Here is a 26,660-nt window from a genome sequence, read left to right on the forward strand (position 1 = left end):
TCCCCCGACGCAGCTCCTCCGGCAGGAGCGTCGGGTAGGGCGTGGAGCGGGCGGCGGGGTCGTTTCCGTCCTGGGGCCTCGCCGGCCGCGAGCCTCCCCGGCGCCGAAGCGGTGGGGTCGGCCCAGCCGTCCCACGGCGCCCCCGTCCACGTCGTCCGATTCCTCGGCCCTTCGGCGGGCCGGAGCCGCCCCGCCGGGCCCGGGGCCGGGGCCTCGGCCGCTCTGAGACACGTCCCTTTCCCTCCGCCTCGTGTAACCTCAGACGGTCGGTCTCCCGACGGGCACGGGTGCCTCGCGGTGTCTCTCGGCCCTCCCTCGTCGCCGGGGTTGTGGCCAGGCGAGCTCGGCGTGGGCCTGGATCCCGGGGCCGGATCCCACCCGGTCCGGCCTCGTGGGCGCTGTGAGCCCCGAGCCTCCTAGCCTGCCCTCCCCCAGAAATGCCGGACGAGCCGGACGGGCGGAAGGGGCCCGACGGGTGGGTGGGCGGGCGTCCGACGCACTCCCTCTTCTCACTTCTCCCTCCCAGAAACCCTCGACACGTTGGAAGAGTGGGTGACCGAAATCTTCTCTCAGATCCCGAACAAGTAAGTCACGTCATTTACCCGAGGTCGGCACGTCGGGCTCGTGTTCCGTCGGAGAGCGCGGCGGGACCGGGCCGAACGGCAACGTGGATGATCTTCTCCTTACGATTCGGGTGCCGGATCCCGTCCTCGCCCCGGGAAGGGTTTGCCCCAGTTGGCTCCGAAGGAGCGGATGGGGCAGTGGGAATTAATTCTGTGTTGACGGTGCGGGTTTTTGGCTTCAGAAGGAAGCCTCTGGGCAAGTAGGACCGGACCGCCCTCGGGGCGGGTCCCTGGGGACGTGGGCTGACACCGCCTCAGCGGACCGGCGGCTCGCTCTGGGGCCGCAGCCTGGCCGCTGGCAGGGCCAGTCGGCCGTATCTACCGGGCGCTTACCGCGAGCGGTCCACTGTACTGGCCGCTGGGGAGGGTGCGCCGTGACGGACGTACTCCTTGCCCACGGCGAGCTTAGAGTCTCGAGGGGGACAGGCGTCGATATAAATCAGTAAATTACAGGCACGGGCACGAGTGCTGCGGGGCCGGGACGGGGGAGCGAACGAAAGGAGCGAGTCAGGGTGACCCAGAAAGGAGCGGGGAGAAGAGGAAAAGAGGGCCTAGGCGGGGAAGGCCTCTCGGAGGAGATGCGCCTTCGATAAGGCTTTGAAGCTGGGGAGAGCCATCGCCTGTCGGATAAAACGAAGAGGGAGGAGGACGTTCCGGGCCCTCCAGGGCCTGGAGTCGAGGGTTCGGTCCAAGGCGAGGCCGGGCGGGCCGGGGCTGGGAGTTGGGGCGGCGGAGGGTTCGCGGGCCCGTCGGGGCCGGGGCCGTCGGCCGGGAGTCCTGGGGCCGACGGGGTGACGGCGTTCACGTCTCGGTTTCAGCGGGCTACCCCAGCCGACCTTCGGCCACCTAACGGAGCCCTTCGACACGCCGGCGTTCAATAAGCTCTACAGAGGTCAGTAGCCCGAGAACGTCTCTTGCGTTTTAAGGCGGGACTCCCGATCGTACAGGAGGACTGTCGGGAAGGGGAGGAGAGCGAAATCGAGGCGGGCCGCCGACCGGCGGCCCACGGAGGGCTGTGAGCGGTAGCCCTCTGCCTCCGCGACTCCCTCCTCCGAGTCCCCGCGGTCGCCCCACCGCTCCGTCTCTCGCCTCCTTCCGCCCTCGGCCCGTCGACTCCCTCCCTCCCGCGCCGTCGTCCTCCCCCCGCTCTCCCTGTCCCTCCGGTGGACGCGGTGGCGGCGTCGGTCCGCCTGGGGAGCGGGAGGCGAGGGGGGCTGCCGACGTCCGCCCGGGTGGAGGCGTTGGCCCGTTCTCAGTGCCGCCCTCGCTCCGACCCTGGAGAAGCGGCCGGGGTTTTCCAAAGCTGTCGGTTCTGGACGGCGAGCGTACCCCACCGGAAAATGTCTTACCGTCCGTTCAGTTGTCCCCATTCGGAAGGTTCACGCGCTGACCGTCACGTGGGCGCTGCCCCCTCAGCAGCAGCATTACAGGTGAGGGGCGGGAGGAAGGGAACCTGGCTTCAGGGCGGCGTGGCCTCGGCCCCGGGTCGGCGAAGTGACTGCGATCCACCGTCCGTTTAGGGTGAAGCCCCTTCACTATATCTCCTGGCTGGTTGGCCACGAAGGCAGAGGAAGCATCCTCTCTTTTCTCAGGAAGAAGTAAGTGCGCCCTGTCGCGTTTCGACGAGACCTCCCGCGGTCGAAAACCCCCGGGCGGGGGAGACCGGGAGGCGGACAGCCGCGCCTTTCAGCGGCAGAATTCTCAGTCCGGCGGTTTCGGAACCGCAGCTTGGGTTATCCACGGGTCTGCGGGCGTCCGCGGTCCCTCGGCGGCGTCTGGCGAATTGGGAGCCATCGAGGAGAATAGGTCAGATGGGGCTGGGCCCGCGCCCGGCAGCCCGCTCTCCAGGTTGAACCACGTGGTCCGTCTGCCCGCGGTCTTGGGGCGGGGAGTCCGACCAGGCCCAGCCCCAGCCCCAGCCTGCGGGGAGAGTCACGGTTGGCAGAAATGCCTGCCGGGGCCCTTTCCTTGTGGCGAGCGGAGAGGGTCGGTCGGTGGGCTCATCGGGACCTGCCCCCAGGGGGCCAGAGGGACCCTCCGGCTCCTCGCGGTGCCGTGGCCCTCTGGGTCCAGGATGCCGTGATGACGACATCTAAGCGCTTCCCGCCCACGGTCACGTTCTCGATACGGTTCCCGACCCGCGTTGGATTCACGGTCCGAGAGGGAGGAAGGGAGGACGGGTCCTTTACCCCCGTTTAAAGGACGATAGGAAACCGAGGCCACCCCACGGGCCGGCGGCGGGGCCGGGCCCGGCCCGCAAGCCTCCCATCTCTCCCACCGGGCCCGCGGACTCCCGGATACCCGGATAACTCGGCCCTCTCCTCCGGCGAGCCGGTTACGGCGGAGGTGGGATCCGGTTATCGGGGCCGGCTCCGGCGAGGCTCACGTGTCCGCCTCGGCCGTCGCGTGCCCGCGTCTCGGCTCGCCGACGGGAGCGAGCCGCCGCGCGAGCGCCGGCCCCCTTCCCCTCGAGGAGTCCGCGGGGGCTTCTCCTGGGCTCCGCGGGGCCGGGTCCCCGAAAGCTTCCGACGGGGAGCCGCTCGGCCGACGGGTCCCGATCTCGATCCGCAGGTGCTGGGCCCTGGCGCTCTTCGGGGGCAACGGGGAGACCGGATTCGAGCAGAATTCCACGTACTCGGTGTTCAGCATTTCCGTGACCCTGACCGACGAGGGCTACGAGCACTTCTATGAGGTGAGCGGGTCCCCCGGACCCGGCTCCGGCGGGCCGAGCGCCGGCGGGCGGTCGCCCCGCCGGCGGGGACGGAGGCTGCTCGTCCTTCGGCCGGTCGTTCGGCCGATCGATGGACGGTGTTTACGGTCTTCAGGTCGTGCACACCGTGTTCCAGTACTTGAAGATGCTGCAGGGATTTGGGCCGGAGAAAAGGTACGAAAATAATCCAATTATGACCCTCGTTAACCAGAACGATACCAAGTATCGCCCCGGGGCACGGAGCTGCCCGAGCACTTCCGGGGGCCGGCCGGACTCGGGTTTTCGGTCCCCGATCCCTGACCCCGGCCAGAGCCGCCTCTCGCTGTAGTTCGAGCCGCTCGGTAGAGGGAGCGGCCGCGCCTTTCAGCCGTGGGGAAACGGGAGCGACCGAAGTGAGCGACCACGCAACCGGTCAGAGGGACCCGGGGTCGGTGCCCAGACGAGGTCGGGAAGCTGGGTTGGATTTTTTTTTTGTGTGTGTGTGCAGGGGAATGCCTCAGTCTGGTGCCCCAGACTGAGCCGATCCTGGATTTCAGTCCTTTCCCAGTGTTGGAAAAAAAAATCTGCTTAAATAGTCCCGAGCCCTCTGTTTGCGGTGCGTGGCCCTAGCTCGCCTGTCTGCCCTCCGCGTGGCTCCCTGACCGTCGGCCTCGAACCCTACTTCCCCCTCGTAGAATTATTTCCGGGGAGAGGAGGAGGGGCAGGATCAGTCGGTTGTGCAGAGCACTGGACTGAGCACTTGGGAGAACAGCACAGAACAATGTTACAGAGTTGGTAGGCGCTTTCCCCGCCCCCGACAAACTTAGAATCCAGAGGGAGGAGCAGCGTGGCCGAGTAAAGAGAGCACGGAGCTGGGAGTCGGACTTCTAATCCCAGCTCCGCCGCCCGTCCGCTGTGTGACCTCGGGCAAGTCACTTCACGTCTCCGGGCCTCAGGTTCCTCATCGGGAAAACGGGAATTAACATAACGCGCTCCCCGCGGGACAGAGACCGGGTGCGACCCGATCGGCTCGTACCTCCCCCCAGCGCTCCGCCGAACGGTGCCCGCCCCTAGGAAGCGCTTAACCAACGCTATAAGAAAAGGCGGGGCGAGGGGAGACGGACGTTAATATGAATGAATTACGGAAAGGCCCGTAAGTGCCGTGGGGCCGAGAGGCGAATAGATCCGGGCACCGCAGAAGGAGTGGACGCGAGAATGATCGGGGAAGGCCTCCTGTGGGTGGTGTGCGCCTTCGGGAGTGGGTCTTTGGCTCCGTTGGCCAGATCCTCCCAAGGGGCCCGTTCGGGCACCGGGAGGCAGAGAAGGACCTCAGCAAGGCCCTGGGGTTGAGTCAGGGAAGGAACCGCACTCCCGGATCCTCGGGGCGAGGGGCTGCGCGATCGTGCCCTCCCAGAGCCGTTCCGGGGGCCTGTTGGCGGCGGGGCGGCGCAGGGGGCCGGGGGCCCTCTCCGACGACAAGCCCGGCGACCGCTCGCCCGGGCCATTTCTGTTGCAGGGAACTGAGCCCTCGGCTCCTCCCCGGCCCCACGCTCGGGCTCGCGGGGCCCTCCCGACCGGGCTCGGGGCCCCGCCGCAAGGGCCGGAGAAGTCGGGGGGTTCCGGCGCCTGCGGGCGGCGGGTACGCGATTCTCACCTGGACCGTTGTTCTCGGCCTCGCGGCCCTCCTCTCTCTGCAGGATCTTTGAAGAGATTCAGAAGATTGAGGATAATGAATTTCATTATCAGGAACAGGTACCGGACGGGCCCTCACCCCAAAGGGGGCTAGGCGTTCCTTGTGGAGGCGGAGGAAGAGGGAGGGAAGAGAGGTCTCTTCTGCCCCCGGCGTCTGTCTGCGCGGATGAGAGGTGGCCAGCTGCCCGCCGGCTTTCTAGCCGCGCCCCGACGCTTTGGATTTTCCCCTAACGTTTCTGAGTTGGTGTAAATTCTCGCCCCTCAGTGCCCACCGTCCCAGGATTAGCGCCCAGGGCTGGGGGGGGGGGGGGACGCGGACGCGGGAAGCTGGCCCCGGGCGCACTGCCGTCCATCATCTTGCGTCTCTCTTTCTCACTCGCATTCGCCTCTCCCCACAACCGTTCCGCCGTCCCAAGGGATAGGGCCGTCCCAAGGGATAGGAGACCCTCCTTTCCGGCCCCGGCGGTTTGACCTACCCCGTGACCGCCCCGGGAGGAGGGGCAGCCCCTCCGGTCCGGCGGGACGCGGCCCCCGCGGCCGGGCCGGTCCGGCGGGAGGGAGAGGCGCCTCCCCCCCTCCCGCCGCGCCGGCCCGGGCACCCCCGGAGCCCTCCGTTGAAACGAGCCCCGGCAACGGCGGCGAGGGGCGGAACTGCTCACCCGGCGGGCGACGGCGGGCCCCGGGTTCAGTTTCGCCCTTGGCCCGCTCGGTCTCCTGGCAGTTTAAACTCGCGGCGGGAGCGGGGCTGGGGGGCCGGGGTCCCGTGGCGGGGAGGGGGGCGGGGAGAGGAGGAGGAGCGCTCCAGAGAAACGGCTTTGTCCGTCCCCAGACCGATCCAGTCGAATACGTGGAGAACATGTGCGAGAACATGCAGCTCTACCCACCGCAAGACTTTCTCACGGGGGACCAGCTGCTCTTCGAGTACAAACCCGAAGTAAGGGGGCTCTCTCGGCCGCGGCCGAGCCCGGGGCGGAGGCGCCTCCTCGGAGCCACGGCCCGGGGAGAACCCGGACGGGGCGGAGGTTCGAGAGAGACGAACCGCGTGTCGCACGAGCGCGTCGAAGGATCCGCGGAGGGGTCTTGGGGAAGTTTTTTATTCGAGAGAACGACCGGGCTGCGGGCTGCCCGCGTAAGGGAAGAACAGACAGTTGAAAGTCCTTAAGGGGGTCCTCCTGCCACCCGAGGGGGAGAGGGAAAGGGAGAGAGGGAGCAGCAGGACGAAGCACGGGGGCGGAGGGAGCCCGGGTCCACCGGCGACGGCCCGGGGCGGGGGCCCGGGGGGCGGCGGCTCAGCTCCTCCGTCGGCGGAGCCCGGCTAGCCCGGAGCCCCGGCCCCGAGCGGCGTGTCGGGACGAGGACGGAAACCGAGCCGCCCGGGGGGTGGGGGGGGGCGGCGGAGCTGAGCTGGCCCGTCTCTCTCCGGTGGCGGCGCAGGTCATCGTCGACGCGCTCGCCCACCTCACCCCGCAGAAGGCCAACCTGGTCCTCTTGTCCGCGGCCAACGAGGGAAAGTGTGACCACAGCGAGCGCTGGTTTGGGACTCGGTACAGCGTGGAAGGTACGGCTCGCCCGCCGTCGGAAAGGCCGGGCGGCTGGCCGGGGAGGCGCCGGGCCGGGCCCGGCGGACGGTCTGTGTTCCCGGGCGAGGGCGGCCGGCCGGCGAGAGGGTGCGGTGCTCCCGGGTAGAGAAGGGGCCGCTGACGGGTCCGGGGACGCGGAGGATCCCGGGAATCCCAGCCCGGGAAACCTTCCCCCGTCCTCAGTCTGGTTTATTCGCACGCAGAAATCGAACGGTCTTGGCGGGAGCTGTGGGACAGCGACTTCAAGCTCAATCCGGAGTTGCACCTCCCAGCCGAAAACAAATATATAGGTGAGCGGCCGGAGTCGGTCCTCGTTCCTCTTCTCCGCTTCCCCGCCCGGCGACAGGCGCCCCGGGGCCCCACTCCCCGAGGCTCTCTGGGCCACATCTCCTCACCGCCCCGACCGCAGCCCGGGGCTAGGCCGCGTGGGGAGCGGGGTCACGGGCCGGGGGCCGCGGCCCCGCGCCGGACGGAGACCCGAGCGCCCGGCCCCGCTGCGTCCGGCCTTGGGCTGCCGGTCGCCCCGGAGCGGCTCGCTGTCGTGCCCGCCCCCCGTCTTTCGGGGCAGAGCGGTCTCCTGGATCCCGGGAGGCCCGGCCCGGAGAAGCCCGGGACCCGGGCCTCCGAGCCGAGGCGGCCGGACGCTCCCCGGGGAGGGCGACGGTCTCTCGGCCTCCGGAGCCCTCCGGGCCGACCCGAACCGGCCCGCGTGACTGTCGGTCTCGCTCTGTCGTAGCCACGGACTTCGCTCTAAAAACCCCCGACTGTCCCGAGGCGGAATATCCCGTGAAGATCGAGAGCACACCCCGGGGCTGCCTGTGGTACAAGAAGGATAACAAATTCAAAATCCCCAAAGGTAAAGCTTCGGCCCGGCACGGCCCCGACGAAGCTCGGGCCCGAGCGGGCTCCCCGCTCGCGCTCCGTCGCGGGCCCCGAGCGCCGGGCCGGGCGCCGCGGAGAGCACCGAGGAATCCCGTTTTGTCGCCTCGCGAGATCTGCCAGGTGCCCGGCGCCGGCAGTTAGCGTTCCCGCTTAGCGGCGACCGGCCTTTGGCCTCACCTTTCTTCCGAAGAATCCGACCCGGCGCGGGGCGGCGGGGCTGACCGGGGAGGGGACCGGCGTGCGCGCGAGCGAGCTGCGGGACAGGCCAGATACGCTCGGGGTTTCTGGGGTGACGCTCTCCAGCGAGGGGAATCTTTCCTTCGGATTTCGACGGGGCGGGCTGAAGCTCCCGAGGGAGTCGAGGCTCAGTCTCCCCCTCCCCCGGGCTTCACGGGCCGCCCCGGATGCTTCTCTCTTTCAGCCTACATCCGCTTCCACCTGATCTCCCCCCTGGTCCAGCAGTCTGCCGAAAAGTAAGCTTCCCCCCGCCTCCCCCTACCCGCTCTCCGCCCTGCCACCCGGCAGGGGAGGGATAGGCCTGAATCCATTAGGAGAAAGGATGAGCCTCCGAGCGGCCGTACCCAGCCGGAGGACCCCCGCCCCCCCCGGGCCTTTAGCGCCCGTGGGCGGAGTGCCTCGCTCTGGGGCCTCGAGGCGGGGGAGAGTAAAGCTCCCCTGGCAGAGGAGAGCGGCCCACAGCTACTGACCTCCGGCCGGCGGCCCCCTCCGAACGGCCAAGAGCCCGATCCCGGCGGCGGGCCGCAGCGCGGCGTTCCAGTGTGCGCTCGGGAGGAGGAGGGGGTATTCCGATCTTTCTTCCTCTACGGCTGTCTCTCCCTCGGGGTGGGAGGAGGGCCCCGTCCCTCCCTCTCCGTCTCCTCCCCGTCCCTCTGCCAGGGGGCGGGCGTGAGTCTCTGGCCCGACGGGGGCCGCGGGCACCCCGACCTACCCCCGCAAGCCCCCCGCCCGGACTCTCCCGCAGCTGCGGACGGCACCCCCTCGAGCCCCGTCTCTCCTTCGACCCGCGTAGACCGCGAGCCCGTCACCGGGCGGGGACGGTCTCTGTCCGTTGCCGGATCGTGCGTCCCAAGCGCTCGGTACGGTGCTGCGCACATAGTAAGCGCTCAATAAATGATACCGCGGAACGCACGAAGGACCGCGGCCCGCGGTCCCGGACGGTAGGCCGCCGGCCCGGGCCGGGCCGCCGGGAGGAACGGTGCGGCCCGATGGAAGGAGCCCGGGCCCGGCCGGCGGAGGACCCGGCTTCTGATCTCCGCTCCGCCCCTTGGTTGCTCTCTGATCTCGGAGGAGTCGCCGCTCGATTTCTCCGCGCCTCCGTTCCGTCGCCTGCAAAACGGGGGTTAAGACGGCGAGCCCCACGCGGGGCGGGGATCGGGTCCGACGCGATCGCCTTGGATCTCCCCCGGCGCCCGGCCCCCGGCGGAGATCGCCGAAAGCGAAAAAGCCAGCCGAGCGTGGCACCGGCGGCGGCTCTCCGCCCCCCGGGCGATCCGTTTCTCCGGGGAGAGGGGGCGGGGGGCGGCCCCGGGGTTAACGGTCCCGCGGGGGGGGCGTCCCGCCCTCCCTCCCTCCCTCCCTCCGGCAGAGTGGTCCTCTTCGACATCTTCGTCAACATCCTCACCCACAACCTGGCCGAGCCGGCCTACGAGGCCGACGTGGCCCAGCTGGAGTACAAGCTGGTGGCCGGAGAGCACGGCCTGATCATCCGAGTCAAGGGATTCAACCACAAGCTACCTGTGAGCGGGCGGGCGGGCGCCGTCGCCGCGGGGTCCCGGACGGAGGGCCGGCGGTCGGGGGGAGGACGGACCGGGCCGACCCCCCCCCCTTCCCCCGGCAGCTCCTGTTTCAGCTCATCGTGGACTACCTGGCCGACTTCGGCTCCACCCCCGAGGTGTTCGGGATGATCACGGAGCAGCTGAAGAAGACCTACTTCAACATCCTCATCAAACCGGAGACCCTGGCCAAGTGAGCGCCCCGCGGACCCCCGGCGGGGGCCCGCGGCGGGATCGGGGAGGGAGGGGAACCGCCGGGGTCTCGCCCCCCCCCCCGGGCAGCGCCGGCCCCCGCTGCAGCCGCCGCCGGCGCCCTTCCCCTCCCCAGAGACGTGCGGCTCCTCATCCTGGAGCAGGCGCGCTGGTCCATGATGGACAAGTACCAGGCGCTGACGCGGGGGCTCTCCCTGGACGCGCTGCTCGCCTTCGCCGAGGACTTCAAGTCCCGCTTCTTCGTCGAGGGCCTGGCGCAGGGCAACCTCACCGGCCGAGTGAGTGGGGGCGGGGGCGGGAGGAGGCCGGGGGAGGGCCGGGGCCGCGGCGGCGCCCGGGAGCCCACGCGTCTCTCCCTCTCCCCGTCCCCGTCCCCCCCCCGCAGGAGTCGACGGACTTCATGAGATACGTCGTCGAGTGAGTATCCGTCCGGGCGCGCTCCGGGAGGTCGGGGCGGCGGCGCGGGGCGGCGACCGGCGGCCGACGCGCGGCTCTCCCCCCCCGCCCCCCGCCAGCAAGCTGCGGTTCCGGCCCCTGGAGCGGGAGATCCCCGTCCAGTTCCGGGTGGTGGAGCTGCCCAACTCCCACCACCTCTGCAAAGTGAGGACCCTCAACAAGGGCGACGCCAACTCGGAGGTCACCGTGTACTACCAGGTGAGGGGACCGCCTCCCCGGCGGGGGGCGGGGGGGCGGGGGGCCGGGCCCCGCCGGCCGCCTCAACGGCCCTCTCTTCTCAGTCGGGGGCCCGGGACCTGCGGGAGTACACCCTCATGGAGCTGCTGGTGGTGAGTGAGGCGCCGGCCCCGGGAGGGTCCGGGGCGGAGGGGGCGGGGGGGGGGGGGGCGGGCCCGCCTGACGGAGCCCCCCCCGCCTCGCAGATGCACATGGAGGAGCCGTGCTTCGACTTCCTGCGGACCAAGCAGACGCTCGGGTGAGCCGGTCCGGCCCGCCGACGGCCCCCTCCGGCCGCGCCGGGGAGGGAGGGAGGGAGCGGGCCGCGGCCCGAGGCTCACGCCGGCTCTCTCCCCGGCAGCTATCACGTGTACCCCACCTGCAGGAACACGTCGGGCATCCTGGGCTTCTCCGTCACCGTGGGCACCCAGGCCACCAAGTACAAGTGAGTGGTCCGGCCGGGCGCCCCGCGGGGCCCGGGCCGGACGGGAGGAGGCGCGGCCGCGGCCGGGCCGCCGCCCCCGCCCCCCGACCCGAACCCGACCCCTTTCAGCTCGGAGACGGTAGACGAGAAGATCGAAGAGTTTCTGTCGTGTTTCGAGGAGAGGATGGAGAACTTGACGGAGGACGCGTTCAACGCTCAGGTAGCCCCGGGGCGCGCGGGCGCCGACGCTTTCCCCGCCCCTCCCGGGGACCTCCGCGCCCACTCTCCCGCCCCTCCCCGGCCTCCGCGACCGCGGCGAGCCGGCTCCGGGCCCGGCCTCTCCCCGGGCCCCCCCGGGCGTCCTCTCCCGGCGCGTCCCGCCGGCGCCAGGGGCCTAACGCCCCGGGACCGAACCCGTCTCCCGAGGCCACGACCTCGTCCTCGACCCCTCCCTCCCCGTCACCCCCGTTATCGGGTCAGTCGCCGAGTCGCCCCAGTTTTGCCTTCCAGGCTCCCCTCCTCCCTCCCCTCCTCCCTCTCCGGCCGTCGGGCCGGTGGAATCCCGCCTCGACCGCCGCGTTAGGGCCGCCGTCCTCTTCCGGCCCGTCCCTCGGCCGTCCGCGTCACCTTTCCGAAATGTCATCCTCCGCACCCGCACGCCTCGACGGAGCCCGCGGGCCGGCCGGCCCCCCCCCACGGCGAGAGCCGCTCCCGGCCGCCCCGCGGTCGGGGGACCGGGATTCCGATCCCGGGGCGGGTCACCTGACCCTGCCGGGCCGCGGTCGCCTCGTCCGCGAAATGAGGACGGAGACCGCGAGCCGCGCGGGGACTCTCTCCGCCCCGCTCCGCCTCCGTCCGCCCCGGCGCTCGGCCCGGCGCCCGGCGCGTAGTAAGCGCCGGACCGACCGACACCCCGGTCGGCGCCGACGTAGGATGCCGCGGGCCGGACCCCGTACCGGGGCGAGATGCGGTTTCGATCGGGCGGGGGTCCCCGCTTCACACGGGAACGGAGAACGGGGCCTCCGAGTCCCATTTTCCGGAGGAGGGGGCCGAGGCCCGGCCCCTCCGCTCCCCCTCCCTCCGACCCCCGTCCCGGCCCTCCGCCCTCTCCTCCCTCCCGCCGCCGGTCCCCGCCGGGTTTCGGGGCCGCCCCGAGGGCGGGGGACCCTTCCCCCGCCTCCGCGGCGCGCCCGGCGCCCAGCCTGCGTCGCTCGGTAGGTCACGGCCCTGATCAAGCTGAAGGAGTGCGAGGACACGCACCTGGGAGAGGAGGTGGACCGCAACTGGAACGAGGTGGTGACCCAGCAGTACCTCTTCGACAGGCTGGCCCACGAGGTAGGGGCCGGCCTCCCCTCCCTCCGCCCCGAGCCCGTCCCCCCGCTCGCCCGGCGCCCGCCTCCCGGGTTGGGCCGCCGTCTCCAGGTGCCGCCGGCCCTCTCTCCCCCCCCCGCAGATCGAAGCCCTCAAGTCCTTCACCAAGTCGGACCTGGTGAGCTGGTTCGGGGAGCACCGAGGCGGCCGCGGGCGAGTGCTCAGCGTGCACGTGAGTGGGCCCGGGGCTCCCGGGGAGGGGGGGGGGGGGGGGGGGTCCTCCGGCGGTCCCGGGGCCGGACGGGAGCCCGGCGCCACCCCCGGCCCTCCCCCGTCCCCTCCTCCTCCCGCAGGTGGTCGGGTTCGGCAGACACGAGACGGAGGGCGAGGGCGCGGCGGCGGCGGCGGCCTCCCCGGGCCCGGCCTCTTCCTACAGCGAGATGACGCACCTGACGTACCTCCCCACCTCCCCGGTCCTCGCCGACTCCACCGTCCCCATCGCCGACATCAGGGCCTTCACGGCGACGCTCGCTCTGCTCCCCTACCATAAAATAGTGAAATAAACGGCGGCCCGCGGGCCCGACCCACTCAGCTCCCGCGACGCGCGACTCACTGCCCGCTCGCGCCGCCGTCGCCCCCCCCCCCCCCTCCGTCCGTCCGTCCCCCCGCGTCTTCCGTCCCCCGGGGTCTCCGCGCCGGGCTCGGGGGTGGGAACCGATACGGCCGGGCGGGAGGAGGGTGGGGAAGCGGGCGCGGGGGCCCGCCCGCGCCCCCGGCGTCCGAGCCCTTGCGGACCCGGGACGGGTCGCGACCCGAGGCGGCGTCTTCTAACGTTTCTACGCGTCGATCAAAGCCGTGCGTCCTTGCGGCCGCCCGCCCCCCTTCCCGCCGGCGGTCGTCCGCCCGGCCCCGGGGGGCGGGGGGCGGCGTTACCTCGCGCGGCCGAGACGCGCCGAGAGGAGCCCGAGGTTAGTTACGTTTTAATGATTCGATCTCAAAATAAAGATAGATACAGGCGGGGCCGGGCCGAGGTCCCGGGACGGCAGAGCGTTTGATTTCACGTGTTCGCTAAATAACGTTTTTTTTTTTTCCCCCAACGGACGGTCCGTCCCGTCCGAGGGACCGGTATCTACGGGTGGGGGGGCGGGGAGGAGGAGGAGGAGGAGGAGGATTCTCCTCGCGCGGACTTCGACCCGACGCCCGGGGGTGGCGTCCGGCGGCTCGGTCGGGGCGGGGCGGCCGCCCGGAGAGGGGACGGGAGCGTCTCCGACCGTCGGTCTGCCCCGGCGCGTCCGGGATCCCTGAGATGGCGGGGCGGGGCGGGGGCGCGCCTCAGTTCTTGCCGGCGGCCAGCCGTTTCAGCAGCGGCTCGTCGTACACCCAGCATTCCCCGTCCTCGTGGAAGAGCTGCAAGGCACGAGGGGCGGGACCGTGGGGCCTCGGCGCCGCCCCCGGAGCCCCCCGCCCCGCGGGCCCCCCGCGGCCCCCCGCCGCCCCCGCTCACCCTCGTCTCCCACTGCGTCTCCTTCTCCTTGCGCTCGCGGGCCTCCGCCCTCTGCTTCTCCTCCAGCCTGTGCTTGGCCGCCGTGGCCGCGTCGATGTCCCGGATCTTCAGGTTGTACGTGACGTCTTTCCACAGGCTGAGGGGGAGGGAGGTCGGCCGAGGGACGACCCGGCCCCCCCCCCCGCCCCCCGCCGACGGGCTCGGGGCGTCCGCGGGACGTCTTCCTCCCCGCCCCGGGCTCCTCACCTGCGAGATTCGTATTCGTTCTGGTCCTCCAGCTTCCTCACTTTCTTCTTGATCGTGGGCAGCTTTTTGGTGTCGATGAAGACCGCGTTCTCCTGTGGGGGGTCGGGGGGGGGCCGGGACGGTCTTCGGGGCGCCTCCCCGCGCCCCCCCCCCCCCCGTCCCCCCGCCCCCCCGCGTCCCGAGGGAGGCCGGGGATCCGCCGAGGGTGAGGTTCTCCGGGGCCGTCGGGCCTCCGGGTCGGGTCGTCGGCCGCCCCCCCGCCCGCCCCCGCCGGGGTGCCCGGGGCGAACGGCCCCCCGGCTCCCCACGGCCCCGGGGACCCTCCGCCGGGTCTGCCGGCCGGCACGGGCACGTACGTACCCCCGTGGCGTATCTGGCGTACATGACGCCGTTCCACTCGCCTTCCACCGAGCAGAACGACTTCTTGTCGGTCGGAGAACTGAAAGGGAAGGGGAGGAAGGCGTGGGCGGGGGGCGGCTCCGTCCGTGCCCACCTGAGTACGGACGGTGGGTTTCGGGGCGGCGGCGGGGGGGACGCGGGCCCGGCCCGGGCGGGGGGAGGGGGCGGGACGGCTTCCGGAAAGAGGACCGGGAGGGGCCCCGCGTCGTATCCGGCGGGCGCCCGTATCCGAACGCGCGGCACCGGACCGGGAGGACGCGGAGGTCCCGGTCCCTCGAGGGAGGGGGGGCCTCTCTCTCGGGGCGTCCAAGGGGGGCGGACGACGTCGCGCCCCCGCCCGGGGAAAAGCCAGCGACGCGGAGGGCCCGCCCCGCCCCCCGCTCACGTACAAGATCTCCGCCGTGACGCGGTGCTTCTTGCCTCCGTAGAAGGGCTTGGTGTGGAAGACGACGCTGGCGCTGTAGCCCGTCTTGGGGCAGTTGATGGCGCACTCCCCTCCCAGCTCCACCCAGGGCACCGTCAGGATAGACCTGCCGAACCGAGCCACGCGGGCGGGGAGGCTGAGCCGGGGGGACGCGGGAGAGGCCCGGGCGGGAGGGGAGGGGGAGGCCCGGCGCCCGGGGCCGGGGCGGGGGGGGGGGGGGCGGTCCTCACCTGCCGTAGCCGTTGGGGAAGGTGAGGATGTAGTGCTCGTCGTGATCCAGGCACGAGACGCAGCCTGAGCGGAGAAGGGAGGGCCTCCGTGGTGCCTCCGGCTTGAGGGTCGACCCTCCTCCGCCCTCCCCGCCCCCCCCCCCCGGCCCGCACGGCCGCTCCTCACCTTGGCCTATGTTGTGGACCCCGATGGACATTCCCAAGAACTTTGACTTGGTCCATATGTGAGCGTTGAATTGTATCTTCTTGCTAAAACACTCGGCGTAGAAGGCTGAAACTGAGGACGGGTTTTCCGTCGGGTCCCGGCCCCCGTCGGCCCGGGACGGAGCCCCGAGGTCGAGCCGGGGGGGGGGGGGGGGGGGGAGAGGGGGCCTCCCCTACTTACTGGGAGGGTGATGGGAGACCTGTTCGGCCACAAAAGTGACGCTGTGTCCGGAGACCCACGGCACCGGCCCCTCGGCCACGGGTTCCTGCGAAGAGACCCCCGTGAGGATACGGCCGCGGGGGGCGCGGGGCCGGGGTCGTCCGTCTCGCGGGCCGGGGGTGAACCGGGGCCCGGGGCCAGCTTGAGGAGGGGCCGGGTTCGGCTCGGCCATGCCCTCCGCCTCCCCGGCGGGCGGGCGGGGCCCCGGGCCAAGTTACCGCGCTCTCTTCGCTCTCGGTGGGCAGCGTCCAGTGGCACTGGAAGATCTCGCCCAGGATGGGGTTGTAGGGCTTTTTGGCCACGGAGCCTTTCCTCCCGGCGTGGAAGGCCGACAGGTACCAGCGCACGACCTGCACCATCCGCTCCCGGGGCTCCTTCTGGTCGCTGATGCTGCGGAGGGGGAGGGTCGGGCCGTGGGCGGCCCGGCCCGCCCGGCCGACGCCGCCCTCGGGGTCCCCGGCCGGGGGGGGGGAGAGGCGGGACCCGCTCCCGCCCCCGCCCCCCCTCGGCTGGCTCGCTCGCGGACTCGGCCCCGACGGGTCCCGGACGCGGGCGGCTCTTTCTCCCGCCTTGGCGCGTTCGGGCCCGATGGCCTCCGGGACCGCGACGGGCCCTCGGGGGCCGGGCCCTCCGGGCGGGCGCGGGGCCGCCGGCGGGCCGGGCGCCCGGTCCGGGGCCAGGGGAGCCCACCCAGGCGAGCGGGGCGGGGCCGGGATCCGCTCCGCCGGGTAAGATGGAGCGGCGGGACCCGTCCCCCGACGGCTCTGTCCCCGGTCCGGCGGCCGCAGCCTCGAGCGACCGAGCGGGCCGACGCCCCCCGCGCCCCCCCCCCCCCCCCCCCCCGGCCCCCGGGGCGGCCGGGACCCTGCGGTACCTGACGAATAAGTCCGGGTGGGCAAAGAAGTCTGCGTACATTTCCAGAAGCGATCGCCTCTCGAGAATGAACGTCGGGAGGACCACCTAAGGAGCCGGGAACAGCCCCGACCCACCGTGCGGGCGGGACGTCAGGGACGGGCGGGGCCGACGGTCCGGCCCCCGCCCCCCATCCCACGGCGGGGCCGGGCCGGGGCGGTCTCGGACGGACGCCACCCGGGAGGGGGTCCGGGCCACCTTCGGGTTCCCGAGCGTTCCGCCGAGTCCTCCGGGAACGACCCGCCCGGCTGTCCGTGTGGACCGCCCGGCGAGACCCGGGGACGCGGAGAGAGAAAGGCGGGGGGAGGGACCGATCCCTCGGCCCGGTAGACGGGGCCGGGGACCCGGAAGGGGCCGAGGGTCCCGGCCGGGCGCGCCCGGCGTTGGCGAGGACCCCGCCGGCCGCTCACCTTGGTCAGATCCATCCCCAGCCGGACCTGAGACAGGAGGTGCATGATGACGCTCTTGTGCTCTTCCACGGACCCGGCCTCCCCCTCGTCGTCTCTGTCGTCGTGGGAGTCGAAGAGGTCTGCGAGAAACCCGCGGCTCACTGGCCCGCCCCGGCCCGCTCGGCCCCCGGCGTGCCCGGCCCCCGCCGTCCCGCGGGGGGGACCGGCCGCCGCCTCACCTGCGTCGTTCACCCCGTTGGACACGGCCGCGGTCGGCGGGTCCGCGGCGTTGGGGCGCTTGGGGCCGGGGCCCGGGCCGGAAGCGGACCCGGAGGGGCTGGGGGAAACAGACCGTCGGTCCGTCAGCGTGAGGGAGCCGCTTCTCCGGCCGCGTTCCTTCACCGGCGACCGCCGGACACGCTTCCTCGGGGCTCGGTCCTCGAGGGCCTCCTCCGGGCCGGCCACCCCCGACGGTTCGGCGCCAAGCTCGGGGGCCCCGGCCGGGGGCGGGGGGGCTCACGGGGCCGGGCCCGGCTCCGGCCCCCTCCGCCCGGAGCCCGCGGCCGGCGGGTCCCGCCGGGGGCCGGTCCGGTCGGGGTCGGGCCGGGCTCCCGCGGGAGTCCCCCCCCCCGCCCCCCGCGCGACTCACTCCATCGGGCGCTTGGGAGAGGAGCTGTTCTGATGGAACTCGTCGGCGTCGTAGAACTCGTCCTCGCTGCTGGAGTAGGAGAACTCGGGGACGGTGTTCGGGGACAGGTTGACATGGCTCGGGGACGTCAGGCTGCTGCTGGGGGCCGAGTGCCCGCTGCCTAGCGGAGGGACAGAGCCTGACGGGGACGGCGGGGGTAGGCGGCGGGGCCCGGGGCGGTCGCCGCGCTCCTCCGGACCTCGGGTAGCTCCTCTGTCCGACGGGGGTTCGGCGCCTCTCCTCCCACCCCATCGGGCCCGGGACGCCCGCGTAGGACACAGCCCGAGGGCTCTCCCGGCCGGGGCCCGGGAGGCCCGGGAGGCCCGGGCGCCGGGCCGAGAGGCCGACGGCGAGAGGCGGGCCGGGCCGCGGGCGGCGTCCGGAACCGGACCGTCGCCGGCCGGCCCCGCGTCCCGACCTTCCCGCGGCCCCCGCTGCCCCGCCTCCACCACTCCCTGTCTCGGAGGGCAACCCCTCTCCCGTCAGCCGCCCGCCGCCGCCCCCGGCCGCCGCCCGACCCGCCGCGGCCGGGCTCACGGGCCACGGCTCAGGAGACGCGCTCGTTGGGAACTTTCAATGATCCCGAGGGCCCTAAAACCCACCCGACCGTTTCCGGCCCGGACCCGAAGCCGGAGCCGCTGTTTTCGGGGGTCCCGGCCTCAGCCCTTAAAAAGACCCAAGATCCTCCGCCCCGACCCCACCGGCCCCTCCTCCCCGGGCCCCAGAGGGCCGTAACCTTTCGCTGCGGAACTCGGGGGCCCGTACGAAGCCATTAGATCGGCCTGCGCGGAACCCCCCCTCCCGCCCCCCCAGCAGGGAGGAGGTCCTGCAGCCGTGTACCTGTGCTGCCCGGCGTGGGGGTCTGGTGCTGGCCCAGGGGAGCGACCGCGGGCCCCACGGCTAAGGAAGAGGGACGCTGCTCCGATTTACACAGCTGAGCGGTTTCTGGGAAACGGGAACGGGGAAAAGACGTGAGCGCCGTGGCAGCACCACGTCTCCGCCCGGCCGGCCACCGGCCCGCCTCGGGCAACCGGGGTCTCGCCCGCCAGCGGCCGACCCCGGCCCCGCTCCGAGCCCTCTCTGGCCAAGCCATCCTTCCCACCGGAGCCGACTCCGCGATCCTTCCGTTTAGGCTGGGCGTTCCCGGGAGGGCGGGGCCGGCCGTCGGGGGGGGGACGCCTCCACGAAGCGGCTCTTCTGAAAACCGTACCCGGGGGCGAGACGGTCTGAGTTGGCATCGTGCTGATCGCCGACTCCAAGGGGCCCGGCCGATAGATTGCATCCACGGGGTTGATGGTGCTCTGGCAGAGAGAAACCCAGCCAGGTTACTGAGGACCGCCGCCCTCCCCGCCCGCCCGTCCCTCCCACCGCCAGGCGCTCTCCCCCTCCCCCGGGGGCGACGTGCCGAGAGAGGAGAGAGGAGTTCGGCCCCGCGGACGCAGCCCACGGACGGAGAGGACGAGAAGAGCGACGCCGCCTACGGGGAGGACCCCCGCCGCCCGCGGCCGTTGAGAAAGCGGTCCCTGGGGCCACGGGCGGCACCTGTGAGACGGAAGGGTGCCGCGGGCCGAGGACCACGACGCGTCGCTGTGACGGGAGGGCCGCCCTCCCCCCCCCCCCCGCCCCCGGGGCGCTTCCCCAGCTAGATCCCGCCGGCTTCCCACCCCTGGCCCGCTGGGAGCCCGTCTCTACCGCTTGGCCTGACTACCATCGTTCCTCACACCCCCGCCCGCGCCTCCGCCCCCTCCCAGGGCTCGATTCCAGAGGGCACTAGAAGCCCCCCGAGCGGGATCTTCTACGTGAAAGAGAGCACCCGCCGTCCAGAGTTTTAGGAGAAATCCACGCCAAAATCAAGTGCCTACGGGCAGGAAGTTCCTCGGACGTTTCACCTAGCCGGCTCTCCGGCCGTTCTTCCAGGAATTCACGGACAATAGATCTCGCCACAGGATGTTGAGTCATTTCTTTTTTTTTTTTTTAAAAACTCTGGGTTGGGGCAAGGATCGTTCCGTTCCCTGCCGCCCCGGGACGGCCGACCCCCCCCGAGCCTCCACGGCCCGACCCCGCGCTCGCCACGGGGCCGGAGAGACGGAACCGGGACGAGCAGCGGGTCGCACCGCTCGCTCTCTCGACGGTAAGCTCGTCGGGGGCAGGGACGCTGTCGGTGACCTCCGTTGTAATACTGTACTCTCCCGAGCGCTCGGCCCGGGGCTCCGTACCCAGGAGGCGCTCAATACGTACCGCTGATTGAGTTCTCTGCTTGGCCGCGAGTGGGAATTTTAGGCCCGCGGTGCAGAGAGTTTGGAAAACCGAGCAGTAGGTTTGGAGGAGTTACAGCAGATCCCATCGGTTCCGGAGCTTTAGCGATCAGTCGGCCGATCGCATTTATCCAGTGCTTACCGCGTACGGGGCACCGGACCCGAGTGCACGGGGAGCACAACACGCCGATATGACAGACACGTCCCCCGCCCGCGACGACCTTACGGTCCAGAGGACGAGCTGCCGGTCTAGAGGGAGACCGTCACTGAAATAACCCGTTGGCACGCAACGTTCCCGTACTAGGCCCACAACCAACTTCCACAATCAGCGGCATTCCGGGACACTTCAAGAACGAAGATCCCGTGACCTTCAGAACCAACCCGTCCTCCAGAAAATAAATCTTCTCCCGGTCACTTGAATCAAATGCCGGGAAAATGCCCCCGCGAGATCTCCCGGCAACCCCGATTCCGGTCCGGGGGCGGCCCCGCCGGGTCTCCCGGTAACGCCTCCGCGGAGCCCGGCGGGCAGACGGGCACCGGTCCCCGTGGGCACCGAAGCCTCCGGGAGGAGAGTCGGGAAACCGGCCCGGGGAGGTTGAGGCGGTGGTGGGGGAGAGAGAGCCGGGCGGAGCGAGGCCTCGGGCCTCCCTGCTGCCGGGCGGTTCCCTCGGAAAGGCAGGTCCTCGGAGACCTGCCCTCGGTGACCTCCGACGGACCAGTGCGGGGCGACCGGCCCCGGAGCCCACAGAACCTTCCCCAGAAACGGCCCCGAGGGGCCCGCTGGCCCTCGGGGACTTTTTCCAAGACGACGGCGAGACACCAGGCTCTTCCCGGCGGGTGAGCCGGGACGGGGGGCGGGGGAGCGGGAGGCACGGCAGAGATCTCGGAGGGTGGGGCCGGGGACTGGGGGGGGGGGGGGGGCGGGGGGAAGCTGGGGTGAGATCTGAGGAGCAGCGGGGAGCAAGACACGGACGCTCTCGCCCGACTATCCGGGCCGGTGCCCAAGCCCGCCCCGGGACCCCTCCGCCCCGCCGTGACGTCCCCGAGCCTTCTCCCAACCTGCGCCAAGCCCCATTCCGGAATCCCCCGGCGGGGCTGGGGTCGTCTCCCGGGCCGGCCCCGCTCCGTCCCGGGCCGGCGCTGCCGTGCTGCCGGTGGCGGAGCTGAGGCTGCTGCCGGGCCGGGCCGGGGCACGGGAGAGCAGGCTACCTGGATGAGGCTCGTCCCAGGACTCCTGGGCATTCTCCCCAGTGGGCGGGACCAGGTCTCTGAAGTTTTCTACGGACAAAACCAGATCCCGATTTCCCCGGATCAAAAGTCCCCGGTCTGGACACGGTGGCGATTTGGTCAGGGTGGCCTTCTGCCTGGACGGGGGCTCGGGGCCCCGGGTGGGGGCGGGCCCAGCCCCCACGGGCCGACGTTGGGGAGGAGGGGACGTTCCGAAAGGGGCCCGCCGGGCACGGCGCGGGGGTGGCACGACCGGCAAGAGGGCCCCGCCTGTGAAAGCAGACTGGGGCACGTCGGTCGGGGCGCGGCGTGGGGCTCTCATCGCGTGAGGGTGATTTTCTACGTGAGTCGTCAATATAGCGTCCAACTATTACCGCTTCCTTACCCCTCTGAGAACTGCTATCTTCTTCCACCTCTTTAAGGAAGGGAGAAGGAAAGAGGAGAAACGTGAGTACCCCCTGGCTGAAAGACCGTGACAGATCTCTTGGAGCCACCGGACTCACAAAGGTGAATGCAAAAAGGGGAAGGCACATTTATACGTTTTTAAGACTTTCGTAATCGGCGCCTTTATCGGAGGCGCATATTTCTACATCTGCTTCGGACAGTCCGTGTTTCCGCTCGGCGGCCATCTCCCAACGAGGTCGGTGACGACGCTTAGCGGGAATCAATCCCCCCGAAGGCACCCGGGGCCTCGAGGAGCTTTTTGGGCACCCTCAAAAAGAGGAGAGCGGGTCTCGGCCGAAACACCCGCGAGCCCTCGTGTCTTTCCGACGGCGCTCCGAGAGTTCAGACGTCCATCGCCTCCGAAAAAACCTCCTCCGCCTAACGTCTCGTTTCCCCAGCCGATTCGCCCGCCCTCCTGAGTCGCCGGGGCACGGGGGTGGGCACCCCTCGTGCGCCTGGCCTCTCAACCCACAGGACGCACGTCCACATCCTTAGATTCTGGTGCTTCTCCTCGCTGTGATTTACTTCGATGCCCGATCTTCCCCCCTCCGAGACCCTAAGCTCCTCGAGGGCAGGGATCGTGTCTGCCGAAGTGGGGATTCGGCCTATCCTCCCTCCGCTTTCGACCGTGAGCCCCACGGGGGACGGAGATGCCGTCCGGCTTGATCGACTTCTAGCTGCCCCGGCATCTGGAACAGAGCTCGACACACAGTGAGAGCCTTAACGAACCCCGTGCCGATTAAAATATGGGTGTGTACTCTCCTAAGCTCTCGGTCCAGTGCTCTACGCAGAGTGAACGCTCAATAAATACCACCGGTGGATTGCTCTAAGCCCCAGAGCGGCCCTTTGCGACTGGTTCTGAACGGGATCCCCTTCTGGTTGGGGCCACAGGCGGCTGCGCGCTGGCCACCCCGAGGAGGCCGATCGATCGGGGGGCCTAGCCCGGCCCCTGGCCGGGCCCGGGGGCTTCGGCCGGCCTGCAGACCCTCGGGTACTGCCCTGGGGCTGGTGCCGGGGAAACAGTGAAAGACATTCTCCGCTGAGATCAAACGATCCCTCCAAGCTTCCCGCCTCCTCAGCCTGAGGGATGGCTAGTTCCCACCTGGGATTCTCTCCCGGAGCTCAGCAGGGCGGTCCGCTCAGAGTAAGCGCTTCACACCTCTTCCGCTACCACTGACAACTGCTCCTATGATACCTCCGATCAGTCCCGGCAAGACCGGAAGCAGCGCGGCCTAGAAGAAAAGCTCGGACCCGGGAGTCAGAGGCCCCGGCTTCTGACGCCGGCTCCGCCGCTCGCCCGTCGGGTGATCTTGGGCGAGTCGTGACATCTCACGGCTGCGGTCTCCCCATCCGTTTAACGGGGATTCAATACCGGTTCTCCCTCCCCCCGAGGACGTGAGCCCCACGTGGGACGGCGCCTGTTTCCAACCCTCGGATCTTGTATCTTAGTTCGGCGCTCGGCGTGCAGAAAGCATTTCGCAAATACCACGATGATTATTATTACGATCACGTCCACTCATCCTCATCTTTGCTCTCCGGGAACTCTGCGCGTACATTCCTCCTTCCCCTTATGCCTTTTAAAACGGAAGGACGCCGCCCTGCCTCCCGAGGGCCCCCGACATTCCCGTCGCCAACCTACACGAGTGGGGGGCTCGGGCACGGGGGGACAACGGGACGGGGATTCGAGCCGCAGTCTGTTCCGGCAGAGACGTACCGCACGTCGCCTCGCTGCGCGCCGGAGACGAAGTTACGGGGGGAGACCGTGAGAAAAGCGGATTCGAACCCAGGTCGGGACAAGCCGCGGGCAATAGAAAGGAATGTAAGGAACACGTTTCTATTTCCGTACTCGGGCCCAGGGAATCGCTCCGTCGCCTCGTGGAACGGCCCAGTCGAAAACCAAAAGGGAAACGGCCCGAAGGCACTCTGCCGTAAGCATTAACCGATCCCCGAGAGCTGATTTTTCCATACCGTAATCGCTCCATCACTCAAGGCACGCAGAGTACTTAGACCGTCGGTCATAAGACACACTGAAAACGCGAAGAGTCAGCAAAAGGGCGGCCCAAGGGCTTTTCCTAATGATTAGTGATAGACGGCCAATCTGAAAAGTTGGAGAGAAGTTGCGAAAGTTTAACGACAGAGAGCGGAGAGTAGGAAAGAGAGAGACGAGTTAGCGAGTGGAAATTCAGGTCTCTGCTGACTGGCCTTAACGCTCTGCAGAAGTGAAGGGGGATAAAAAGATTAGGGGTAAAAACTTACTATCATTCCATCTGCGTGCTTCTCCTCATTATTTTGGTCCTTAGGGAAAAACGTTAAAGATGCTCCGTTTAATTGCATGTTATCGGGTGCCCGCGTTCCACAGAAGAGCACTCCCACAACACTTCTTCCCTCCCCGACCTCCCTCCCCTTCTCCGCAGACTCACTTTTCCTCCTGCCTTCTGGACATCTCTACTCGGGCGTCCTGCCGACGGCTCCAAAGTATCACGCCCGAACCAGGACTCGTTTCCCCACCCAAACCCTGCCCTCCCCGACCTTTCCCGTTACAGTACACGACACCGCCTTCCTCCCTGTCTGCCAAACCCGGAGCATCGCTATTATCCTCCCCTCACCTCTCTCGATCCGCCGGCACATTCGATCTAGCGCAAAACCCTCCGGGTTTTACCTCCACGACATCTCTAGAATCTGCCGTTCCTCTTCACCCACACTGCTGCGACGCTGATCCGAGCATTTACCCTAATCCCACCCCGACTACTGCGTCAGCCTCCTAGCTGACCTTCCTGCCTCTTGTCTCTCCCCACCCCAACAGTTCACTCTCCTGCCTGGATCATTCTTCTACAAAAAAAAAAAAAGGTTCAGCCCAAGTCTCCCCACTCCTCGACGACCTCTATTTTTTTTTTAAATGGTATTTGTTGAGCGCTTATTACGTGCCAGGCACCGTTCTAAGCGCTGGGGTAGATCCAAGTTAATCAGGTTGGACCCAGTCCCCGTCCCACACAGGGCTCCCGGTCTTAATCCCCGTTTTACAGAGGTGGTCGCTGAGGCCCAGAGAAGTCAACTGACCTGCCGAAGGTCACAGAGCTGACAAGCGACGGGGCCGGGACCGGAACCAATTACTGTCCATCCACCTCCGCGTCAAACAGACGCTCCTTACCGTCGGCACTAATCAGTCGACCGATGGTACTTATCGAGCGCTTAGTGTGAGCCCTGAACCGAGCACTCGGGAGAGTACGATACGAGAGTCCGTAGGCACGTTCCCTGCCCCAGACCGGCTCTCGGAGGACAAGGAAGCAGGCGGTCCACGGGTCGAGGCGGCAAAGAAGCCGAGAGTCCCCCGCCCTTGCCCCGAGAGGCCCTCCCGGTGACCCACGCCTCCCGCCTGCCCGGGTCGGGGTCTGCAGCGGGGGGCCGGCTGGCATCTGGCTCCAGTCTGTCGGCCGTGCTTCAGTATTGGGGGTGAGCGCCGGCCCCACCCCGGCCCCCAGCCCCGGGTTAGCACCGGGCTTCCTCGCCTCGGCGTCTTCCGGGGACCCGGGCGACTGGAAACGGGCTCGGACAGGCAGAGCAGCGCAGAGGGGCGAGCCTGACTGACCGGGGTGCGGGGGGTGGGGGGGATGACACTCCTCAGGGGGAGGCCACGAGGCCGGGAAACCGAAAATAAATAATAATAATAATGATATTGGTATTTGTTAAGCGCTTACTATGTGCAGAGCACTATTCTAAGTGCTGGGGGTACAGGGTCATCAGGTTGTCCCACATGAGGCTCACAGTCTTCATCCCCATTTGACAGACGAGGTAACTGAGGCACAGAGACGTTAAGCGACTTGCCCACAGTCACCCAGCTGACAAGTGGCAGAGCTGGGATTCGAACCCATGACCTCTGACACCCAAGCCCGGGCTCTTGCCACCGAGCCACGCTGCTTCTCTAAGGAACTTCGGAGTCGGGTGACGGGTGAGCCAGCTGCGGCTGGGACTTCACCGTCACCCCCCGAGTCCCGGCAGTTACGCGGACTCGGCTTGAGAACGCCAGCAGCTAGCTAGCGGTCGAGGCTGGGAACGGAAGCTACAGGAAGCCGTGGGTAGAGGCCCAAAAGGCAGAAGCCCTTCTTAAGGCCACGGGAACGGCGATTTAAAACGAGAAGAGTCACCGGGAGGACAAAGTGACGGGCAGTTGTTCCACTGAATCCTGGGGCCCTCAGGCGTTAATGGTGCCTTGGAATTTTCGTCCCGCCTCCGCCTTGGACCCCCGAACACCTTCCCCCCGTAGCCAGCCCGCCCCTCGTTCCCGCCATTCTCCTTCCTCTCCATCCCAAAGCGACGTCCGCCGCTTCGAGGGCCACGGCAAGCGCCCAAGCAGTCTAACGAGCCGCGCCGAGACTGAGGGCCGTTGGTGCAACGGGCCTCGTCGACTGACGGGGGAGCCGTCGGCCGGCCGTTTTCGGCACCGAACTCGACGAAACTCAGCCACGTTTCAGGGAGACTTTAGATAAGGATTCTAAAATCTGAAAACAGGTCAGAATCCTCAGAACATCTGTTTAGGTCCTGGGGACTCCATAAACGCCACCATCACCCACAGACGCCGCCGTCCTGCCTGAAAGCGCACGCTTCTAACTGGGCCGGTTTAGGGGGAAGCGACCTAGATCGGGTCACGGGAGGGAAATTCAGGTGGATGTTAGACGGGCCACGCGGCACAACCGGAGGGACAGTCGGGGACGGACCGGGGGGGGGGGGGGGGGGGGGACATCAGGGGTGTGGGATGGCGCGTGCTGGATCACTGTGGGGAGGGTCCCGGATGGAGAGGGGAGAGTCAGAGGTACGGGACGGCCCACGCTGGGTCATCGGGGGGCGGGTCGGAGGTGGAAGCGTCCAGAAGGGACACGGTTCCCGCGACTGTCCCGATGCCATTTTGTAGACAGAGCAGGGGCCGCGGGTCTGGGCCAGTGACGGTCCGCTCACAGCCGGACGGTCTTAACCAACCTTTTCTTAAATAGGCCCGTGCGCTGAAGCGGCGGGGGAGGGAGAAGCCGCATTTCGCCTTAGTGATGATGATGATAATGATGTTGGTCTTTAAGCGCTCGCTATGTGCAGAGCCCTGTTCTAAGCGCTGGGGTAGATACGGGGTCATCGGGTTGTCCCACGGGAGGCTCACAGTCTTCATCCCCATTTTAGAGACGAGGTCACTGAAGCCCAGAGAAATGAAGTGACTTGCCCACAGTCACCCAGCTGACAGGTGGCAGAGCCGGGCATCGAACCCATGACCTCTGGCTCCCAAGCCCGGGCTCTCTCCCCTGAGCCGCGCCGCTTCTCAGCGTGAAGAGAAGGCAGACCAGGTGCTGACACCGTTCACTCGGGGCTTCCTTGCAAAGATAGAAGTCGGCTCAGATAGGCCCACCGAGACTTGCCCGGAGCCGAGAGACCAGGCCCTGTCCCTTTCAAAGACGGAGGCATCGGGGCGGCCCCCACTGACGACGGCCAGAGCCCCCAGAGACTCTGCCGCCCCAAGGGGAGGGCACTCCTGCTCCTCCGCGGCGGGCCACCCCGAAGCGGTAGGAACGACGAGCCCGAGGAATCCACGCCGAGGAAGAGGGGTGCTCAAGGCCAGGGGCCTTTCGCTACCGGCACCGCGCCCGGGAGGCACAACCCTC

The 26,660-nt window shown here is 69.3% G+C and overlaps 2 protein-coding genes and 1 long non-coding RNA gene across 17 annotated transcripts in view; 2 read left to right on the top strand and 1 right to left on the bottom strand.

Annotated features, from left to right (window-relative positions):
• The window catches only part of NRDC (nardilysin convertase), a 30,202-nt gene extending 17,727 nt beyond the window's left edge, over positions 1 to 12,475 (top strand). Inside the window, exons 9-32 of one of the 2 annotated variants that reach the window (XM_029083233.2) lie at positions 527 to 584; positions 1,442 to 1,515; positions 1,984 to 2,053; positions 2,144 to 2,221; positions 3,195 to 3,315; positions 3,449 to 3,507; positions 5,010 to 5,064; positions 5,834 to 5,938; positions 6,439 to 6,562; positions 6,788 to 6,874; positions 7,321 to 7,440; positions 7,888 to 7,939; positions 9,073 to 9,223; positions 9,325 to 9,452; positions 9,588 to 9,750; positions 9,858 to 9,889; positions 9,988 to 10,126; positions 10,210 to 10,257; positions 10,351 to 10,403; positions 10,506 to 10,589; positions 10,698 to 10,788; positions 11,787 to 11,903; positions 12,022 to 12,111; positions 12,233 to 12,475. In XM_029083233.2, the coding sequence (XP_028939066.1) occupies positions 527 to 584; positions 1,442 to 1,515; positions 1,984 to 2,053; positions 2,144 to 2,221; positions 3,195 to 3,315; positions 3,449 to 3,507; positions 5,010 to 5,064; positions 5,834 to 5,938; positions 6,439 to 6,562; positions 6,788 to 6,874; positions 7,321 to 7,440; positions 7,888 to 7,939; positions 9,073 to 9,223; positions 9,325 to 9,452; positions 9,588 to 9,750; positions 9,858 to 9,889; positions 9,988 to 10,126; positions 10,210 to 10,257; positions 10,351 to 10,403; positions 10,506 to 10,589; positions 10,698 to 10,788; positions 11,787 to 11,903; positions 12,022 to 12,111; positions 12,233 to 12,442 (2,309 nt within the window). In that variant the 3' untranslated portion in view covers positions 12,443 to 12,475. The remainder of the gene's footprint in view (positions 1 to 526; positions 585 to 1,441; positions 1,516 to 1,983; positions 2,054 to 2,143; positions 2,222 to 3,194; positions 3,316 to 3,448; positions 3,508 to 5,009; positions 5,065 to 5,833; positions 5,939 to 6,438; positions 6,563 to 6,787; positions 6,875 to 7,320; positions 7,441 to 7,887; positions 7,940 to 9,072; positions 9,224 to 9,324; positions 9,453 to 9,587; positions 9,751 to 9,857; positions 9,890 to 9,987; positions 10,127 to 10,209; positions 10,258 to 10,350; positions 10,404 to 10,505; positions 10,590 to 10,697; positions 10,789 to 11,786; positions 11,904 to 12,021; positions 12,112 to 12,232) is intronic. The other variant, XM_029083235.2, reaches the window with a different exon arrangement.
• A 367-nt stretch (positions 12,476 to 12,842) lies between these two features.
• The window catches only part of OSBPL9 (oxysterol binding protein like 9), a 66,359-nt gene continuing 52,541 nt past the window's right edge, over positions 12,843 to 26,660 (bottom strand). For 11 of the 14 annotated variants that reach the window (XM_039914609.1, XM_029083237.2, XM_029083243.2 and 8 more), the window contains 16 exons: positions 23,278 to 23,316; positions 18,306 to 18,396; positions 17,936 to 18,040; positions 17,057 to 17,216; positions 16,647 to 16,744; positions 16,429 to 16,547; positions 15,981 to 16,066; positions 15,325 to 15,496; positions 15,068 to 15,152; positions 14,849 to 14,959; positions 14,683 to 14,746; positions 14,418 to 14,558; positions 13,990 to 14,068; positions 13,630 to 13,721; positions 13,384 to 13,519; positions 12,843 to 13,286 (listed from right to left, as the gene is read on the bottom strand). In XM_039914609.1, coding sequence (XP_039770543.1) covers positions 13,212 to 13,286; positions 13,384 to 13,519; positions 13,630 to 13,721; positions 13,990 to 14,068; positions 14,418 to 14,558; positions 14,683 to 14,746; positions 14,849 to 14,959; positions 15,068 to 15,152; positions 15,325 to 15,496; positions 15,981 to 16,066; positions 16,429 to 16,547; positions 16,647 to 16,744; positions 17,057 to 17,216; positions 17,936 to 18,040; positions 18,306 to 18,396; positions 23,278 to 23,316 — 1,653 coding nt within the window. In that variant the 3' untranslated portion in view covers positions 12,843 to 13,211. Of the gene's footprint in view, positions 13,287 to 13,383; positions 13,520 to 13,629; positions 13,722 to 13,989; positions 14,069 to 14,417; positions 14,559 to 14,682; positions 14,747 to 14,848; positions 14,960 to 15,067; positions 15,153 to 15,324; positions 15,497 to 15,980; positions 16,067 to 16,428; positions 16,548 to 16,646; positions 16,745 to 17,056; positions 17,217 to 17,935; positions 18,041 to 18,305; positions 18,397 to 22,989; positions 23,240 to 23,277; positions 23,317 to 26,660 lie in introns of those variants that run through there. The other 3 variants (XM_029083242.2, XM_029083239.2, XM_029083244.2) reach the window with 2 other exon arrangements.
• Positions 18,767 to 22,524, top strand: LOC114818250. Its single transcript, XR_003766088.1, has 2 exons — positions 18,767 to 20,187; positions 21,000 to 22,524. It is a non-coding gene; the product is annotated as an uncharacterized LOC114818250 (long non-coding RNA).

Source organism: Ornithorhynchus anatinus, chromosome 18, assembly GCF_004115215.2.
Source record: "Ornithorhynchus anatinus isolate Pmale09 chromosome 18, mOrnAna1.pri.v4, whole genome shotgun sequence".
NCBI classification, from domain to species: Eukaryota; Metazoa; Chordata; class Mammalia; order Monotremata; family Ornithorhynchidae; genus Ornithorhynchus; species Ornithorhynchus anatinus.